General features: G+C 41.3%; 1 protein-coding gene across 1 annotated transcript in view; it reads left to right on the top strand.

Moving 5' to 3' along the window:
- Positions 1-18,776, top strand: part of ACTN3 (actinin alpha 3) — a 75,356-nt gene extending 56,580 nt beyond the window's left edge. Inside the window, exons 6-21 of the mRNA XM_044269664.1 lie at positions 952-1,030; positions 3,761-3,842; positions 3,924-4,009; positions 5,133-5,225; positions 8,045-8,275; positions 8,405-8,552; positions 10,693-10,843; positions 11,438-11,546; positions 11,663-11,803; positions 14,135-14,317; positions 14,398-14,532; positions 15,180-15,359; positions 15,992-16,138; positions 16,430-16,495; positions 16,593-16,751; positions 17,727-18,776. Of these exons, the coding sequence (XP_044125599.1) occupies positions 952-1,030; positions 3,761-3,842; positions 3,924-4,009; positions 5,133-5,225; positions 8,045-8,275; positions 8,405-8,552; positions 10,693-10,843; positions 11,438-11,546; positions 11,663-11,803; positions 14,135-14,317; positions 14,398-14,532; positions 15,180-15,359; positions 15,992-16,138; positions 16,430-16,495; positions 16,593-16,751; positions 17,727-17,885 (2,149 nt within the window). The 3' untranslated portion in view covers positions 17,886-18,776. The remainder of the gene's footprint in view (positions 1-951; positions 1,031-3,760; positions 3,843-3,923; positions 4,010-5,132; positions 5,226-8,044; positions 8,276-8,404; positions 8,553-10,692; positions 10,844-11,437; positions 11,547-11,662; positions 11,804-14,134; positions 14,318-14,397; positions 14,533-15,179; positions 15,360-15,991; positions 16,139-16,429; positions 16,496-16,592; positions 16,752-17,726) is intronic.
- The last annotated feature ends 476 nt before the right edge of the window (positions 18,777-19,252 follow it).

A 19,252-nucleotide genomic window follows, 5' to 3' on the forward strand; every position in this document is an offset into this window, starting at 1 on the left:
GAGCTCCTTGTCTGTTCCTGTGTATAATCTGGCCTGGCTGACGTTTCCTCTGGCTCTCGACCCCGCATCGGCAGACGTGCCCGCTTTGGATCTGATCTCTGCTTGGACGACTACCCGCTTTGGACCTGACCCCGGCTTAGACGACTACCCGCTTTGTTCCTGATTCTGGCTTGGACGACTACCTGCATTGGTCTTGACTGGCTTCTTCCTTACCTCGCTGTCCCTGATGAATGTTTATCTATGTTCCTTTAAATAAACAACTTTATTTTACCTGCGTTTGCATGGGGTCCTGGCTCCCGTGACATCTACCTAGTTTTCTCCCTTTCTGTCTAGTAGAGAACTGTCAATCATCAGCAGACAGGTGAGAGTGCAGGAGATTATGAATAACCATGACTCTTCCCAAGTAGATTTGACTCTTTTCAAGGCCGGAGCTGCAATGATTATGATGCTGGTTGTCTGCAACCACTTACTATCAGCTCATGAGTGACACACCGCTGGAATCAGCATTTCTGTCACTTTTTTATGCTGCCCTCAGTGAGGTCAGCATAAAGTTGATGACAGGTTCCCTTTAAAAACTGCTCCATATGTATATTACAGTGATTTTTTTACTGTGCCACACAATATCTTGAATATTGTGTATAGAGCTATTAGGTTGATGCCAACCTTTCTACATCATTGCTAAAGTGCATTTCTGTGTTCTATAAATGTATGAGTACCATTCATGTTTTAAAGGGGTTATCTGGGAGTACAATATTGATGACCTATCCTTAGGGGTCAGACTCTGGAATTAGTTCTTTCTTAAATTTTTAGCACTTTGTACCTTTCTTTTTCTACTCCTTCTCTTAAACACCAGTGGACGCTGTATAAATTATATGTATCCTCTGTGCAAGTAGTCCTTTGCCTCAGAAGCTTACTCACCATTGTTCTCTTTCCCTTTTCTCCTCTGTAAAGCTGGAAGGATGGCCTTGCACTGTGCGCTCTCATCCATAGACACAGGCCTGACCTCATTGACTACTCCAAACTGAGAAAGGTACAGAAAGCTTTGACTATACTCATCGTTACTAGGGGAAAGAACATCTGATTTTGTACATGTTCCTGCTGGACTTTCACTAGACTTCAAGTCAGAATCCGCAGTTTCCAAAGGTTCAGAGTAATTCTGAAATATACTGAATCTATCTGTATACTTCTGTATAGTCTGTCAGATACTTTATGCCTAAGAAACCACGTTTAATGTCAGGAAGTTAAACACATGTGGAAACGTTTATTCTCGGGACAGGTTTGCAATATCAGATCAGCGGAGGTCTGACTGCCAGCAACTCTGCCGGTCAACAGAAGCCAATTACGTCACGTTTATCAGTTACGTGGCCTAGGCACAGCTCAGTGCCATTCATGTGAATGAGGCTGAGGTGCAATACCAAGCACAGCCGCTATTCAATGGATGGCACTGTGCTTGGTGAGTTGTGAGGAGGCAGCGTCACTTACAAGAGCAACAAGGCATCCTCAAACAGCTGATCATGGGGGTCCAGGGTAGCTGTCGTGGGTCTGATCTGACAATTATGACTTGTGATGAGCGAAGTGAGCTTTGGATCCTAGATCCGAAGTCGCTTCACTCAGAACTTTGGATTAATGATATATGTCTCTGTACAGCATTAAAATGTACAGCATCCAATGAGGTGGTCAGTTATTCCCAAAGTCTTGCGAGACTTCGGTGAATAACTTCAGTATTTAATTTTTAAACTGGAAAACCATTTTAAAACTTGGATCCGAACTTGAGTTCGGATCCAAGTTTTAAAGTGGTTTTCCAATTTAAAAATCAAATACCGAAGTTATTCATCGAAGTCTCGTAACACTTCAGGAATAACTGACTTCGGACATTTCAATGCTGTACAGAGACGGCTCTCCGCACAGTATCAATCCAAAGTTTTAAGTGAAGCAACTTTGGATGTAGGATTCGAAGCTCGCTTCACTCATCCCTAATGATGACCTATCATGAGTATAGATCAATATAAAAATCTTATAAAACCCCTATAATATTATTAACAACCTGCCTTATGCCCCCAGACTGAAAGATAAAAATGGCCACCTTTATTATCTTGTAGGAGAGCATTAATACTTTGTAGGCTCCAAAAAAGATTATTGCTGTGTGTGGCACTATTATTTTGTTGGGGATGTCGTTTTACTGTATGGGGCAAAACTAATATCTGGATGTCCAGCTCATAATATGGGCACTATTTGGCACTATTAGTTTTGGGGACGGTATTTGGCATTAGAGTCTGTGCGGCACTATGTTTCAGGGGGTCACCATCTTTATGACATTATTTATGCAATACAGGTATTTGGGGGGACTGTGCCACACAGCAAGTACAGTAATAGGGTGAAATGGGCCAACAAGAGCACAGAATTGGGGGTACCAGCAAAATGGGGTTAGTGTAATATTGGTAATATTTAATCACTGTATGGTGGTAATATTTAGTCCTGGTATGGTGATAATTTTTGCTTATTGTAACTGTATATAAATCATTTTTAGACCTTGCATAGTAATATCATTGAAAATATTAGTCTTTGTATAGTCTTCTCTAAGGCTACTTTCACACTGGCGTTTTGGTTTCCGTTTGTGAGATCCGTTTCAGGGCTCTCACAACAAGCGGTCCAAAATGTATCAGTTTTGCCCTAATGCATTCTGAATCAATAGGTATCCGTTCAGAATGCATCAGTTTGCCTCCATTGCAGCGTTTTGGTGTCTGCCGGACGATGCGGAGGCAAACGGATCCTGACACACAATTTAAGTCAATAGGGACGGATCCGTTTTCACTGACACAATCTGGCACAATAGAAAACTGATCAGTCCCCCATTGACTTTCAATGGTGTTCAAGACGGATCCGTTTTGGCTGTGTTACAGATAATACAAATGGATCCGTTCTGAACAGATGCATGCAGTTGTATTATCTGAATGGAAGCGTTTGTGCAGATCCATGACGGATCTGCATCAAACACGAGTGTTAAAGTAGCCTTAAGTAACAATACAGTGATATTATTGAGTCAATATGAAGTGGTATTATATGGGGCCAGTATAGTGGGGGGGGGGGGGGGGGGGATACGCATTCCTTGGGCCTTGTGTCCCTGTTCATTTCCAGGGAATTTGTCACTATGCTTTTGGAAAAGAGGTAATGGGGGGAATAGGAGAATATAAAATAGCAATCTGGACTCCTTATCTGCAGTACCATTCATGTAGTACTGCAGATAATAGTCCAAGATCGAGGTGACAGATTCCCTTTAAGAGCCTAGCAACGCCCCCTGGAAGCGCTGATGATCAGAGCTGTAGCTCTCTGAACACCCCCTTCTGAATTAACTGAATTGTTGCGGGTACAATTTATTAACACTAGCATTTAGCACTAATCTATTTATGTAGAATTTTCAGATATATTTTGGATATATCTGTAAAATTATGCCGTGAGCTGGATAGACCCCTTAAAGGGGTTGTCCGAGATAATAAGAAAGGTAAGCAATGACCCAAAATGCTTTAAAATAAAAAATTATCACATACTCACCTCTTTCTCCAGCGGTGTTCTCTGTACCTCTGGCTCGGTCCTTGTTTCTTCACAAACTGCAACAGTCAAATATGGATATATAGTACATGTCCACTGCAGCCAATCACTGTCCTTAGCAGTTTCAGCCATGTATCTCAGACAACCCCTAATATACTGTTTTGCACATTTATTGTTCCATGCTAAAAAATACCTCAATTGATAACCCCTATAGGATGACCCCATTGGTAACCTGAACACCGCCTTTGAAGTAGCAGAAAAGTACCTGGATATTCCCAAGATGTTGGACGCAGAAGGTGTGTGATTTATTAAACGTAAAGGTGAGGACTGAAACGTCTGCGTGCGATGGTATACATTATTGATATTCTTCTCTTCAGATATTGTGAACACTCCCAAGCCAGATGAGAAGGCAATCATGACATATGTGTCCTGCTTCTACCATGCATTTGCTGGAGCTGAACAGGTAATCATATTTTTCATAATGTGCAATTCTATTTGCAGTATTTTGATGTTCTTCATTTCACCTAAATATTAGTGTTGATCGAGCACCAAAGTGCTCTACAGAGAACCCGAGCATTAACCAGGCACCCCCTGCTCTGAAAAGGGGAGGGTGTCGGGACTCTAGTTCGGCTTAGGAGTCCCTGCTCTGACTCCATATATAGCTATGTCCATATATGGAGTCAGTGCTTTGGAACACTCAGTGTATTTAAATATAATTCTGACTCTATTTCTGAAAAGTTTCTGGTGGGATTTGAACTCACAACCTTCTACATTACAGCCAAGAACCTTAACCGCTACACTATAGAGCTACATGGCGAGTTATTTAAAATAAATAAATAAAAAATAAAATAAAAAATATGAGACTAGTAGTAAGTATTCCTATACAGCAGAAATCTCATATTTTTTATTTCTTGTTAGTAACTGGCCATGCAGCTCTATAGTATAGTGGTTAAGGTTATTGGCTGTAATGTGGAAGGTTGTGAGTTCAAATATCGTGAGAAACTTTTGCTGAAATAGAGGCTACATTTTATTTTTAGCCATAATATATTTACATATATTATATATATTATATATTTAGAATATATAATATACTATATGTAAATATATTATGGCTAAAACAATTTAATTTAGCCTCTATTTCTGAAATGTTTCTGGCAGGATTTAAACTCACAACCTTCTACATTACAGCCAAGAACATTAACTACTACACTATAGAGCTGCATGGCCAGTTACTAATAAATAAATAAATAAATAATAATACTTCTGCTGTATATGAATGCTTACTACTAGTAAGTATTGCTATACAGCAGAAGTCTCATATTTTTTTTTTTTTTTTTTTAGTAACTGGCCATGCAGCTCTATAGTGTAGTGGTTAAGGTTCTTGGCCGTAATGTAGAAGGTTGTGAGTTAAAATCCCACCAGAAACTTTTCAGAAATAGAGGCTAAATTAGATTTAAATACACTGACTCGAGCATCGCGCTCGAGCACACTCGATATTCGGCCGAGCATAGTGATGCTCAAGCTGAACTGGTGTTCGGCCGAGCATGCTCGCTCAACACTACTAAATATATCTTTCTTTCCCACAGGCTGAGACTGCAGCAAACAGGATCTGTAAGGTTCTTGCAGTGAACCAGGAAAATGAAAAGTTGATGGAAGAATATGAAAAGTTAGCAAGTGAGGTTAGTTTAACACTCCACTGCTACTTAGTTTCACTACACTAACTGTAAAGAACCCTTTCCTATATTGATGATCTATTACTCCACATGTAAAAAATGTCTCTTTGCTGTTGTTGGAGTGCTGGCATGAGTAAATCATGTGCCATTTATTTGTACTGACCACACAAAAGTCTGATTTTCTATAGCCTCTCATGGCAAGGTGAAGTCCCTTACCATGTAATAATCTAGTCAGCCAACTATGAGTCCTCTCCAGCTCTCATATCCTTTTTATAATGTGGAGCTCAAAACTGAATCCCATATTTAAGATGTGGTCTTACCAAGGTTTTAAGCCTCATTCACACGTCCGTGTCCGTGCTCAAATCCGTGAGAAGGTGGTCAGTGATGCATCCGTGAAGCTGTCTGTGAAGGATCTGTGTTGGGTCCGTGGGTTTGTTTTTTGCTGTCTGTTTGCCACTGAGACTGAACAGCTAAAATAATTTTCAAAGCATCTCTTCCTAATAATCAGTGAAACACGGATGCAACACGGATGGCATCTGTGTTGCATCCATGGTTTTCAAGGACCCATAGACTATAATGGGCGTGATGGATTCGTGGACATGGACAAAATAGAGCATGCATCCGTGCTGAAAATATGGATCCACGGACCGTGCTAAAACACTGATGTCTGAATACACACATTAAAATGAATGGGGACGTGTGCTGTCCGCGGGGAACACGTACAGCACAAGTCCGTGAAACACTGACGTGTGAATGAGGCTTTATGGAGGGGTAATATTACATTGGGATTACACTTTTATATCGCTCCTTTTATACACCCAACATCTAATTTGCTATTTACAGCTGCTGCCTGACATTGAGTACTGCTGCTTTGCTTATTTACTTATAGTGTAGAAAACAAGGGCACAATTATCAAGGATACATCCCATTCAACTGCAACAGGGTTCCTTGGGGAGGAGAACCCCAATTATTGAAGGGAAGCTTACACACTCTACAACTGCAAACAAAGCAGGATAAAATAGATGAAGGGGAAGGGGTGGGTGTTCTGCCAACGCTCTTAAAAAACATAACAAGTCAGGTTGTTGAAAAAGTATTGAGTATTGACCACAAACAGTGGCGTACTTATCATGGAAGCCGAGCACACAACTGCTATGGGGACCAGGGTGATCTGTTCCACTTTTTCCCAAGGAAAAGGGGGTAAGGTGGAGAGTGGCTTAAAGAAAATCCTACAACTCATGAATCTTACTGGAGAAGGGGGGAGATGAACTAAGTTTTGCAGTCCATGGGGTTCTGTGAGATCTATGTATACCTCTGACCACAAATGAGCTAAAACATGGACGGGTGCCACTGTACATTTTTCTGTAGGGCCCCAACTTCTCTATGTCCAGGGGTTTTACCTGGATTTTAATACTGAGCATAGGTCATCAGTATCTGATCGGTGGAGGTCCGACACTGGGGACCCTCACCGATCAGCTGTTTGAGAAGGTACAGACGCTCCTGTGAGCACCGCGGCCTTCTCACAGCTTACCAAACACAGCGCCGTACATTGTATAGTGTCTGTGCTTGGTATCACGCTCAGCACCATTCACTTCAATGGGGCTAAAGGCGATACCAAGCACATCCTCTATCTAATGTATGGCGCTGTGTTTGGTAAGCGCAGAGAAGGCCGCGGTGCTCACGGGAGCAGTGGTGCCTTCTCAAACAGCTGATCAGCGGGGCTCACGGGTGTTGGACCCACACTGATCCGGAGGATAGGCTGACAGTATCAAAATTCTGAAAAAATTCCTTTAATATATAGCAGACAACTTTTCTGGCCTGGAAAAATCTGTGTAATGGAAACAGCTGCCACTTTATGTGAACACATAAGAAATATGGAAAAACTGCAAATATCAGGAGCATAAAGCCTTTACAGTGGAATATCCTTAGAAATGATAGCACTTAAAGTTTTTTTTTTTTTTAACAAGTTCCTGCAGCATGGTCCCTGAAATAGAAGGTACATACTTACCTTCTCCATGCTGCTCCGGTGGTCTGCGCTGACTCCGCTCTCTACATTGTCTGGTTCGAGCACTGTACACATCCGGGTGGCTATGGTCATGCACCACTTGAGCAGTGATTTGGCCACAAGCTGCATGTCACCGCCGAAGCCAGTCATTAGCTGGAGTGGTGCATGTGACCATGCCCATAGCCAGCCAGATGTAAAGAGTGCTAGGACCGGAAGATGGAGAAAGTGGAGGCAGCGCAGACCACTGGAATGGTGTGGAGCAGGTAAGTAAGGCAAAAATAAGTTTTACCGGAAACCCCTTTAAATTGAGGGATTACAAATGATCCTCCGGGCCTACTGTCAAAGACTGCAAAGGGTCACTTTGCTAGAAAAGTATGTGGGACCCTTTCCTATAACAGCTGGTTTGTTGAGAGTGAGGAGCTTAACATAGAGCTCCTTTCTAGCAAGCTTTACTTATGGTTTCTAATCCACCATTAACAGCTATGACAGTAATTAAACAGTCCTTTACATGCAATAAAGTAGACCTCAGGGTATCTTCATGTTGTCTTGATAAGATGATGGTTCGCTTAATGGGTTCCTCTGTTGCTGCCTAGGCTACATATATGGGATGTCTACTCCTGATCTTATTACAAGGTTAGCTCCAAATTATATTGTTTTCTGCTAGACCTTAGAGCCCCTTGTTTTATTAGGGCTTCTTTATTTGTGTAAAGCTCGGGCCCACCAAAGGATCCACTGTTACTCTGATGGACCAGTGTGATCCTGACATTACTGTTCTGACCACTATTCATGTTGTAACTAAAATAATTGTCTTCACATTCTTTAGCTCCTGGAATGGATTCGCCGTACTATCCCATGGTTGGAAAACAGAACTCCTGAAATATCAATGGCTGCAATGCAGAAGAAACTGGAGGACTTCAGAGATTACCGAAGAGTTCACAAGCCACCCCGTGTTCAGGAGAAGTGTCAGCTAGAAATTAACTTTAACACCCTGCAAACCAAGCTGAGGCTCAGCAACCGTCCTGCTTTCATGCCATCAGAGGGCAAGATGGTTTCTGTAAGTATAATAGAATAGGAGGAGAAATAGAGTCATGCTACATATTTTATTCAATTATAAAAAACACATTAAATACCCATTATTGCCGAATTTTTGAGAACAATCATTTATGGTGATATTTTACATCAGGATATTGCCAATGCCTGGAAAGGTCTGGAGCAAGTAGAAAAGGGTTATGAAGAGTGGCTTCTTCTAGAAATCAGAAGACTGGAGAGACTGGAGCATCTGGCCGAAAAGTTTAGACAGAAGGCCACGCTTCATGAGTCTTGGACCAGAGGTAGGTGGACAACTGCTTCATTTAATGACATAGGAAAGCTTACCGCATGCAATTTATTAATGATTTCTTGGATTCTGTGGGAATCATTGAGAAAAAAATGTGACATTGTCCGTTGTGTGACTGCAACAGTATCAATATGGAGGCATCATATAGGAGCACACAGACCAAAAGGGGCTCACTGCAACAGTTGCATGACTCTGTATGCTGTAATTTCCCCCCAGTATCACCTTCAGACAACCAGAATTTTGTTATTTTATTCTATGACTACGTGAAGGGACTTGGAGCCCTGTTAGAGAAAAAAATGGAGATCAGACCCCTCTAAAGATATACTGAGATTTATCACATGCCAGATATTTTTTTTATGAATTTGTTGTTGGTTGCAATTATAGTAAAGAAAGTAAAGTAGGAGGAAAATGACTTGATTTCTCTGCCACATTATGAGGACATTAAAGGGCTCTTCTGAGCCTTAAATGCTGATGACCTATTCTCTGGATAGGTCATCAGTATCTGATTGGTGGGGGTCCAACACTCGAAGGCAGCGACCTTTGCCAGCTTTTCCTTGGCCGAGTGACGACACGTAAATTGGTCACATGCCCCAGGCACAGCTCTGCCCCATTGAAGTGAATGGGGCTGGGCTGCGGTACCAAGCACAGCCGCTAGAGAATGTACAGTGCTGTGCTTTAGTGAGCCCAGGGAAGGTTGTGGCACTCACAGGAGCACCGCTGCCTTCTCAAACATCTGATTGGTGGGAGTCTCAGGTGTCGGACCCCCACCCATTTTAACGGCTGAGAATGGGTAAAACCCTCAGCCGTGCGATGCCCGCTGATGTTGTGGCTGCTCGGCCAGGAGAACAGGATAGGGAGCAGGTCACCTCCTCAAGCATCCCTAACCTGACCCTAACTCCTACCTGCATGGGCCGACCTTTAAGGTAGGAGGACCCATGCGCAGGAACCTCGGAGCCCTGACTTACCCTCCGCAGATCCCTGAGCTAGGAGATGGGTAAGACTACCTACTCCTCCAAGGTACGGAGGAGCAGGAGTCTCAATGGCCAAGCTGCTGGGAAAAAGGGGAACCGAAACAGACTAATGGAAATGGCAGGTGAACTAAGGAGTTCCACCAACCTGTCACAGCCTTGCTGACTGGATCCCAGAGCACACACAGAATCCAGAACCATTAGCTGCACAAACCAAACGAACAAAGGTCCCAACAGTACATCACATGGACATCACATACAACATGACATAAAACATAAAGTGACATTCTCTTTATGACCACAGGGGTGGCTCTCACTGGCAGATAGAAACACAATAGGCTGCTCCAGCAAGCATGGCTGAAACAACCCCACAGACCTGAGCAAACAGTGAGGCTTTATAGGCCAAGAAGCCACACCCCACAGTCGAACACACCCAGTGACACACACACACTGGGAAGGGAGTTAACCCTTCCAGCACCAGAGAAGGGAAACACACATTAAAGGGAAGTGCACACAATACATAAAACACAGTGCACACATACACACACACCTAACAGAAAGGTGCTAGGTGCAACCGCATGCACAGCATAGAAAGCTGCCACATACATAACGTTGCCAGCGGCAACCACAGGTGAGGCAAATACCACTGCCCTCACCTGTGATTGACAATGAAACCAAACCGCTGACAACCGCATGCGGTTCAGGAGTCACGGTCATGGCCATGGCCGTGACACCCATCATGTACGGATGACTAATCCAGAGGATAGGTCAGTAAATCTTAGAAAACCTTTTTAACTCGATCCAAGGGCCACACATTACATTCAGTGCCTTATGTTCCCACCTAAAATTTAATCTGCGAATGGGGGATTTTGGACTCATGCTCTTGATATCAGACCCCCCACCTTATCAACCTCTTTAATAAATCTGATAATACAAATACTGTATATTACATAGATAGAAAAAGGATGCCAAATGCAGCAGGGTGAGCAACTGGCTGCCAGTTGTCCACCATTCATGCATACGTATGGGACGCATCATAAGCCAATCAACTCAATATTATAGTTTCAACTATTTCCTCCAAATAACTCAACAGACACATGAAACACCTAAGTAGGACGACCGGATTGAAGACTTTCCTTCTAATATCTACCCTTCTGTTCTGTGCAGGAAAGGAAGAACTGCTTTCTCAGAGAGATTATGAATCAGCTTCTCTCATGGAGATTAGAGCCCTTGTGCGCAAACATGAAGCATTTGAGAGTGATCTGGCTGCCCATCAGGACCGTGTGGAACAGATTGCAGCCATTGCCCAGGAGCTGAAGTGAGTTTAGCCTTACATTTTCTGTTGTATACTCCTGTCTGAACAATTGTGAAAACCGCAGTCCTGCCGTATGTAAAGACTTAAAACTGTGGGGGGCTTCTGGGCCTGTTTTCTGGAGTAGAAAGTCACACATTTTTTGTAAGCCCACTTTTGCACAGCAATGTGCGACCTTTCCCAGTTTTACATCGCACTCCACTTTTCTAAAAGGTTGGCGGGGAAGGTGCCAACAGATTTATGTTAATTTACATCAGTAAACAATGAAGATTAAACCTGGCGTAGATGCCATCTTGTGGCGCATAGACCTCTCGTAATGTGTGGGGAATCTCTTAATAATTTTATCACATCTTACACTAGTGGACTTTATACAAAACCCGGCGTATGAAATGTCAGTTTTAGTAAATTTCCATCAGTGTGTGATTAGTCTTATGCACATTTATATGTTATTTATTTAAATATTCTTTTCTTCATATTTTACATAAACCTAGTCTTGGTTCTTCATGCAGACCTTCTACTGATTTGTCAGTTGCATGTATTCATACCATAGCAGTCTCCTGTTGCTGTATATAAAGCTTTTAATATTCTGTGCCCCAACAGCGAGCTTGACTACCATGATGCTGCTGCTGTCAATAGCCGCTGCCAGGCAATCTGTGACCAGTGGGACACTCTCGGTACCCTCACACAAAAGAGGAGAGATGCTCTTGAGGTAAAATAACTGATAAATAATATTGAAGCTGACAATATTATCTTAAAAGGAAAGAACATGATGTAATGATAATGTTATCTTCAAACTTACAATGCAGATATAATGTTTTTTTCCAGCGTGTAGAAAAGCTTTTGGAAACCATTGACCAGCTGTATCTGGAGTTCGCCAAGAGAGCAGCTCCTTTTAATAACTGGATGGATGGCGCTACAGAGGATCTGCAGGATATGTTCATTGTACACAGTATTGAAGAGATCCAGGTGAGAAGTGCAAATAAGTATCACCACATCGGGCGTGGTATAGTAATCTGAAAAGTAAACTGTCCTAGAATGCAGCACAGACAGGTATGAGTAGCAACCAGCAGGAATCTGAAGGTCACGCTGGACTATAACATAGCCTGAAAAGCAGAACAGCAGAATAAACATAGAAAGTTACCCAATATCTTAAGCACGATATAAATATAAATGATGCATTTGGAAAGTCTTCAGTTCAGACCCCTTTCACTTTAACATTATGTTAAAAAAAAAAATATATATATAATTTTCCTTCATCAGTCTACACTCGTCTACTCAGTCTACACTAATACCTCATTGACATACAGTAAGTACTTGGACCCTTTACTCAGAACTTATCTGAAGCACCTTTGGCAGCGATTACAGCCTCCACTCTTTTGCACACCTGGATTTGGGGATTTTCTGCCATTCTTATTTGCAGATCCTCTCAAGCTCTGTCAGGTTGGATCAGAACCATAGGTGGACAGCCATTTTCAGATCTATCCAGAGATATTTGATTGAGTTCAACTCAAAGCTCTGTCTGGGCCACTCAAGAACACTCACAGAGTTTTCCCTAAGCCACTCCTACAGTATGTTGTCTTGGCTGTGTGCTTAGGAATATTATCTTGTTGGAAGATGAACCTACGGCCCAGTCTGAGGTCTAGAGCACTCTGTATCAGATTTTTGTTAAGAAAATCTCAGTAGTAAGTACTTTGCTCCATACACTCAATTCAGCTTTCCCTCAATCCTGACCAGCATGCTGCACAGCATGATGCTACCACCACCATGCTTCACTGTAGGGATGATAGTGCCTGGTTTCCTCCAGACATGATGCTTAGAATTGAGGCCAAAAAGTTCAATTTTGGTTCTTACTGTCTGAAAGTCTCTTAGGTGCTTTTTTTTTTGTTGCAAACTCCAGGCTGACTTTCATGTATTTTTCTCTGAGGTTTCTTCCTGGCCACTCTACCATAATCTCAGATTAGTGGAGTGCTGCAGTGATGGTTGACCTTCTGGAAGTTTCTCCCATCTGCACACAGGATCTTTGGAGCTAAACCAGAGTGATCATTAGGTTCTTGGTCATCTCTCTTGCCAAGGCCCTTCTCCCCCAATTACATAGTTTGGTAGGGCGGCCAGCTCTTCTTCCATTTAAGAATTATGGAGGCCACTGTGCTCTTGGAAACCTTCAGTGTAGCAGAACATTTTTGTACCCTTCTCTAGATCTGTGCCTCCACACAATCCTGTCGGTAAGCTCTACAGGCAGTTCTTTCCTCCTGATGGTTTGGTTTTTGCTCTGATATGCATTGTCAGCTGTGAGACCTTATATAGACAGGGCTGTGTCTTTCCAAATTGTGTTCAGTCAACTGAATTTACCACAGATGGACTCCAATCAAGGTGTAGAAACATCTCAAAGATGATCAAGATAAATTTCCAGTGTAATTGCAAAGGTCTGAATACTGACGTCTATGTAGAATTTTCGATTTTCCTTTTTAATGAGATTGTAAAATTTCATTATTGTGTATTGAGTGCAGATTGATGGGGGAAAACAAATTTTTTTTTTTGTTTCAGCACAAGGCCGCAACAACAAAATGTATAAAAAGTGAAAGGGTCTTTCTGAGTGCATTGTATATACTTTTATTATATATGTAAACTGTAAATGGGATTCAAATGTATTCCATAGAGGAGAACTTCCAAAAGAACAATATTATATCCATATTGGTGTGTTCTACAATTACAACGGGCTGTCCCCGCAAGTCAAGAAGAACCCACATGCCACTTAATTGACAGGGCCAGACATCTTGCCCAGCACTGACAATCTTGTACCTTTGCCACTGCTCCAAGTATCAGCCCAAGTGCAGAAGCTCTGCTTCCCCCGACTGGAGCAGCAACTGTGCATGCACCACTACACTTATGGGTAGCGGTGCATGAACAGTCTCTGCTTCGAAAACATAAGGAGAGCCTCTGCGCTTGCGCCACTATTCAGATTGTCAGGGCCAGGTGAGTTGTCTGGCCCTGTAATTCTCTGTACAGTCTGGCAGTGTCAGCTCTGGTTGGATAGTGTTAGACTATGCTGGGACCCCCCCCCCCCCCCCCCCAACTGGTAACGGGCAGTCGGCAATTCATTTTTAAACTTCTAGCAGTAATAATAAAGGAATGGCTCAACATAGAGTTATAAGAAAAAATGCTCCAAAATTGTTATTGCACAGAGAGTACAAGTAGATACTAAAACAGACATGTCACGAGAGGTGAAAGGTCCTCTTTAAAGCATTTTTAATATTTTAAGCATTCTGTTAATATTGGTTTAATCTATTTTAATTCCAGAGCCTTATTTCAGCACATGAACAATTCAAGGCAACTCTCCCTGAGGCTGACAAGGAAAAAATGTCAATTTTGGGCATCCAGGCCGAAATTCAGAAAATTGCTCAGACTTATGGAATCAAGTTATCTGGAATTAACCCATACACCAACCTCACCCACCTTAATATTGCCACTAAGTGGGAGTCGGTAAGTAAACAGAGTTTAAAATAGTATATTAAGGAATACTTCTGAAGCTTAAATGCTTAAGACCTTTTCACTATCAACAGGTAAAACAACTGGTTCCCCACCGAGACCAAACCCTGCAGGAGGAGCTGGCCCGTCAACAGGCTAACGAACGTCTGCGTCGCCAGTTTGCAGCACAAGCCAATGTCATTGGGCCCTGGATCCAGACCAAGATGGAGGTTGGTTCAACAGCATTAACATTTTGATGGTAAAGACTAATGCACTGTCCTCTCCTAAATGTTGCAAGACAAGGAACCTTTAAACAACGGTACATTGTGAATTATACTACCAGTTGTTAAGCACCCCACCATACAGCTATGAAAAGAGTTTGATGGAATATATGTTGTGTCCAGCATCTAGTTGAAAAGTACATATAGGAAGAGTATTGTAAGTTGTTGCCAGTAAGTTAGCTGTTTTTAGCAAATCAGCATTACTGGGAATGTTATCAATAATGCTAACATTCCCAGTAATGCTAAAAAGGATGCTCTACCCAAATGTTCTTTTTAGTTAGATGCCAGAAGGAGCCCTTAACTACTAGTTTATAGGAATTTTCCCACACAATATTAAGCCAACCCTGAGAACGGAGGAGATGAATGGTTCATGCAGAGACAGCTGAGTACATTTCATTGACACTTGAACCTGAATTTAGAGAGTGATTGTACATGTATGGTCACTACTTTGCCAGGAGCTGAGACACCCCCCATACACAATTCTAAGTTAGCAAAGCATTTTTTGCACTGAGAGTATGTCATTTCTGTAAAACATGCTATTGGTCATGATAATTTTGTTTTACTTGTGACACTTCTGTTGAATTACCTATATTTAGGAGATTGGTCGCATATCCGTGGACATTAGCAGTTCTTTAGAAGACCAGATGAACCACCTTAAGCAATATGAACAGAATATCATCTCCTACAAGACCAACATTGATAAACTTGAGGGAGATCATCAACTCATCCAAGAGTCCTTGATCTTTGACAACAAACACACCAGCTACAGTATGGAGGTAAGGAAAGTCACAAAAGACTTACATGTCTTTGAAGAGTACATTAAGATAATAATTTATAATAACTGCACTATCATTTTGTTCGAGTTATAATAAGAATATTACAATAATCAGCTTAACTTTAATAGTCGGGTTTTAAAAAATACATTTTTGTTAGAGGAGATTCCCTCTTCAGGGCTTCCTCCTAATAGCAGAGTGTAGAGTGGCTACAAAGAGTATCTTTTGGTTTGAGGACCCAGCCTACCTTTGCATAATTAGACAACCCATTGAACTGTGTAATACTTAATTTCCCCATGGTGGCGCTGCAAGGAAATTTTACACTTGCTGCTAGGTCCATCCCTAGATTGATGATGGTCACTGAAGGTTCCAGAAGTTGACATGCTGTGATTAGTTGTTTGTCAGGGGAACCTACTAATAAATTGCCCAAAGTGGACAAAAGAATCTTTGAAGAAAATATTATATTCTACAGTTTCTAAGCTACTGTATGCCCCATTATGTAGATAACATACTTTACTACATTCTTCATCGTACAACTCTGTACATTAAATTTTTTATAATCAAACAAGTTAGCTAAATATTTATTTGATTCCATTCTCATTCCTTTCTATATTATCTCCTACGTTTTCTCTCAGCACGTCCGTGTGGGATGGGAGCAGCTCCTCACTACAATTGCTAGGACCATCAATGAAATTGAGAACCAGATTCTGACCCGTGATGCTAAGGGCATCAGCCAAGAACAAATGAATGAGTTCCGTGCATCATTCAACCACTTTGACAGGGTGAGTAGTCCGTAATCATGAAGACCAAGTTGGCTAAACAAAATTAGTCTTTACATACTTATAGATGAATATCATATTTCAACTTTCCTGCCACAGAAGTTATCAAATCCCTTATCCACAGATATTGTAATTTCAAATAATTAATCCTTCCCTCACTGTACACAACTAGAAAGAGGCACACATAGAACAGCTAAACAAAGGCTAAAAAGAAATAAGTCGCTTGTTATGTAAGAACCTGCAATTCCTATCATTGTTTATGTTAAAAAAAAAATGATTATCTTTTATCTACAGAAGAGGAATGGTATGATGGACCCAGATGACTTCCGTGCTTGCCTGATTTCCATGGGTTATGATCTGGTAAGGCTGTGAACAAAAAACAGCTTAGTAGTAAATGGCTTTAGTTGATTTCTATATTTCACTCACAATTATTAAATTTGGTTCCTTAATTTCCTAGGGTGAAGTTGAGTTTGCTCGCATTATGACTTTGGTTGATTCTAACAACACAGGAGTTGTGACCTTCCAGGCCTTCATTGACTTTATGACTCGGGAGACAGCAGAAACAGACACTGCCGAACAAGTGATGGCTTCATTCAAGATCCTTGCATCCGATAAGGTCGGTACAAAATAAAACAAGCCTAGAAGTGTATTAATAGCATCGTAAGCTCAGGCAAGGTGCATCAACCCATTCCTAGATTTGTTGGCCCTTTTAGCCAAACCTTTTCAAAATATTTTAACATTTAACGCATCAGACCAACAAAATTAATGCTTAAAAACAAATAAACTTTATTGTGTTCCAACTTTTTTACTTAGGGCCTGAGTAAAGGTGGCTAAAAAAAAAATCTACAACTCACACTCAATACACAAACATTAATCGCTCATACATTAAGGGGGTTTTCTGGTTTGCATTAACATCCTTTAAAATAATTAAGAAACTAGCTGTAATTTTGTAATGTATCTGATGATAAGACACACCCTAGTTTTAGAGGAGGAAAATAGGAAAAAAATATTTTTCATCAGAACAGACTGCCATATTTATCAAATTCACAAATTAGACCCCAAATCTTCATCAGACTTCAGATCAGTCCCCCCATATCAGACCTTCATATTAGACGTCAGATCAGGCCCCCACATCAGACCTTAGATCACACTCCCATATCAGACCTCAGATCAAATCCCCATATCAGGCTTTAGATCAGACCCCCACATCAGATCTCAGATCAGACCCTTATATCAGATCAGACCCCCACATCAGATCAGACCCCCACATCAGACCTCAGATATCCATATCAGATGAGACCCCCATGTTATACCTTGGATCCTCATGTCAGACTTTAGATCAGACTGCCATATCAGATGTGGCAGAGAAAGGGGGAGTGTATCATGGGTTTGGTTGGATACAGCATCAGGAAGGGCTACATACAGGATGGAAAAAAACCAGAGGGATTGGTTTACGGGCCAGGATACTCCAAATTGGAAAAAAAAGTATGGGTAAGATGTACGTGAAGTGAGCAAATAAATGAGCTTATCTGTTAAAAAACTGGTGGTTGGCAGCGTTACATTAGTCTGACTTATCTTCTTTGATTTTCAGAGCTACATCACCATCGAAGAACTTCGCAGAGAGCTGCCCCCCGAACAAGCCGAATATTGCATCAGCCGCATGACAAAATACATGGGTTCCGATAGTGTTTCTGGATCTCTAGATTATATGTCCTTCTCCAGTGCTCTTTACGGAGAGAGTGATCTTTAAAAACACCTTTCCCCTTGACTGTTCCCAAGCTCTACTCCCCTTCCCTGTATCTCAGTCATTTATCTAAAGACAAAATGACCTTCCTAAAGTGTAGCAAAGAACCAAATAAAATGTATATATACACTTTACTAAACAAAATATGTCAACCTCATATATCATCAAAACATCATTAAATGAAAGGTTTATCATTTAGGGTATTTATTCTGTTCATTTTCATGCTCAATGGAGTTTAACACTGTGGCATTATCAATTTTAGACATATTTGACATTCTTAAGATTATTCTACAGTCTTATGTTCCAGAACCACCAAACCTGGATGCACCTTTATTCATTATCATAGTTCTACCTATTTCCAAAAAATATAAAAACATATTACATTAGTCATCTCAAATTATTTATGGTATCACCAGAATGTGCACCAGGCTGTGTTACTGCTCTCATCCAAATGGTAATGACTGGAAATGATCCAAATAAATGTTGGACTGTGCTGCTATTTGGAGTTCTCTAGGGCACCATGTCTACAGAATGAATTATCTGAACCCCATAAGTGTATATATACATTTTAAATCAAGGATTGCTGTATTTTCATGAAGGTAGATTTTGTAGTTTGGCTTTTCCGGCAAGCATAAATGATACTTTTATAATGTGCACAAATCCTTGAAGCAACAGAGGTTATTGAAAGTGATAAAAAGAGTGGGACTTAGTATCCAGGTTGGTGAACTCTCGCTGAGCCAATACCTATTAGTAATGCGCCTGTTTACCCAGTGTGGTGTGCTTATGGTTCGGGAACTCATTTTTTTAAAAACATAACATTGTCAACCATTTCTCTGACCTACTCTCCGAAAACCTCCTCTAAATATCAGAGGAAATAAATGTGAATATTTAATGGTTGTCGATTGTATTGTTCTTCTTTAAAGACCAATCGTCCAGACAAATGAGCTGCCTACGTCACTGGGGATAATTATTATATAATAGGAACACAAATTTATAGAATGGCGACATGAAGATGACAGACTAGAATTGTGGTTAGTAGGAAAGCAAGACAAGTATCGGTATGTGCTTCGTCAGGATGGTAACACAGAATAAAATATCATTAGAAAGGTATTCTGGTTACATCAAGTTACCCCTATCCACAGGCTATAGGATAACGATTAGCTTGGTGGGGGTGCAACCACTGGGAACCCCACTGATAATAAGAACAGGTGCTTTATACACTGTGGGGATCCCAAAATGAACTGAACATTGGCAATGTCGCTCCTTTCTATGGGACTATGGGAGATAGCCGACTACAAGCACTTGGCTATGTGCAGCATTCCCACAGAGATGTATAAAGCAGGAGGGCGCATGCTCAATCTGCCGCTCCCTTC

The sequence above is a fragment of the Bufo gargarizans genome, chromosome 10, assembly GCF_014858855.1.
Source record: "Bufo gargarizans isolate SCDJY-AF-19 chromosome 10, ASM1485885v1, whole genome shotgun sequence".
Lineage (NCBI taxonomy): Eukaryota > Metazoa > Chordata > Amphibia > Anura > Bufonidae > Bufo > Bufo gargarizans.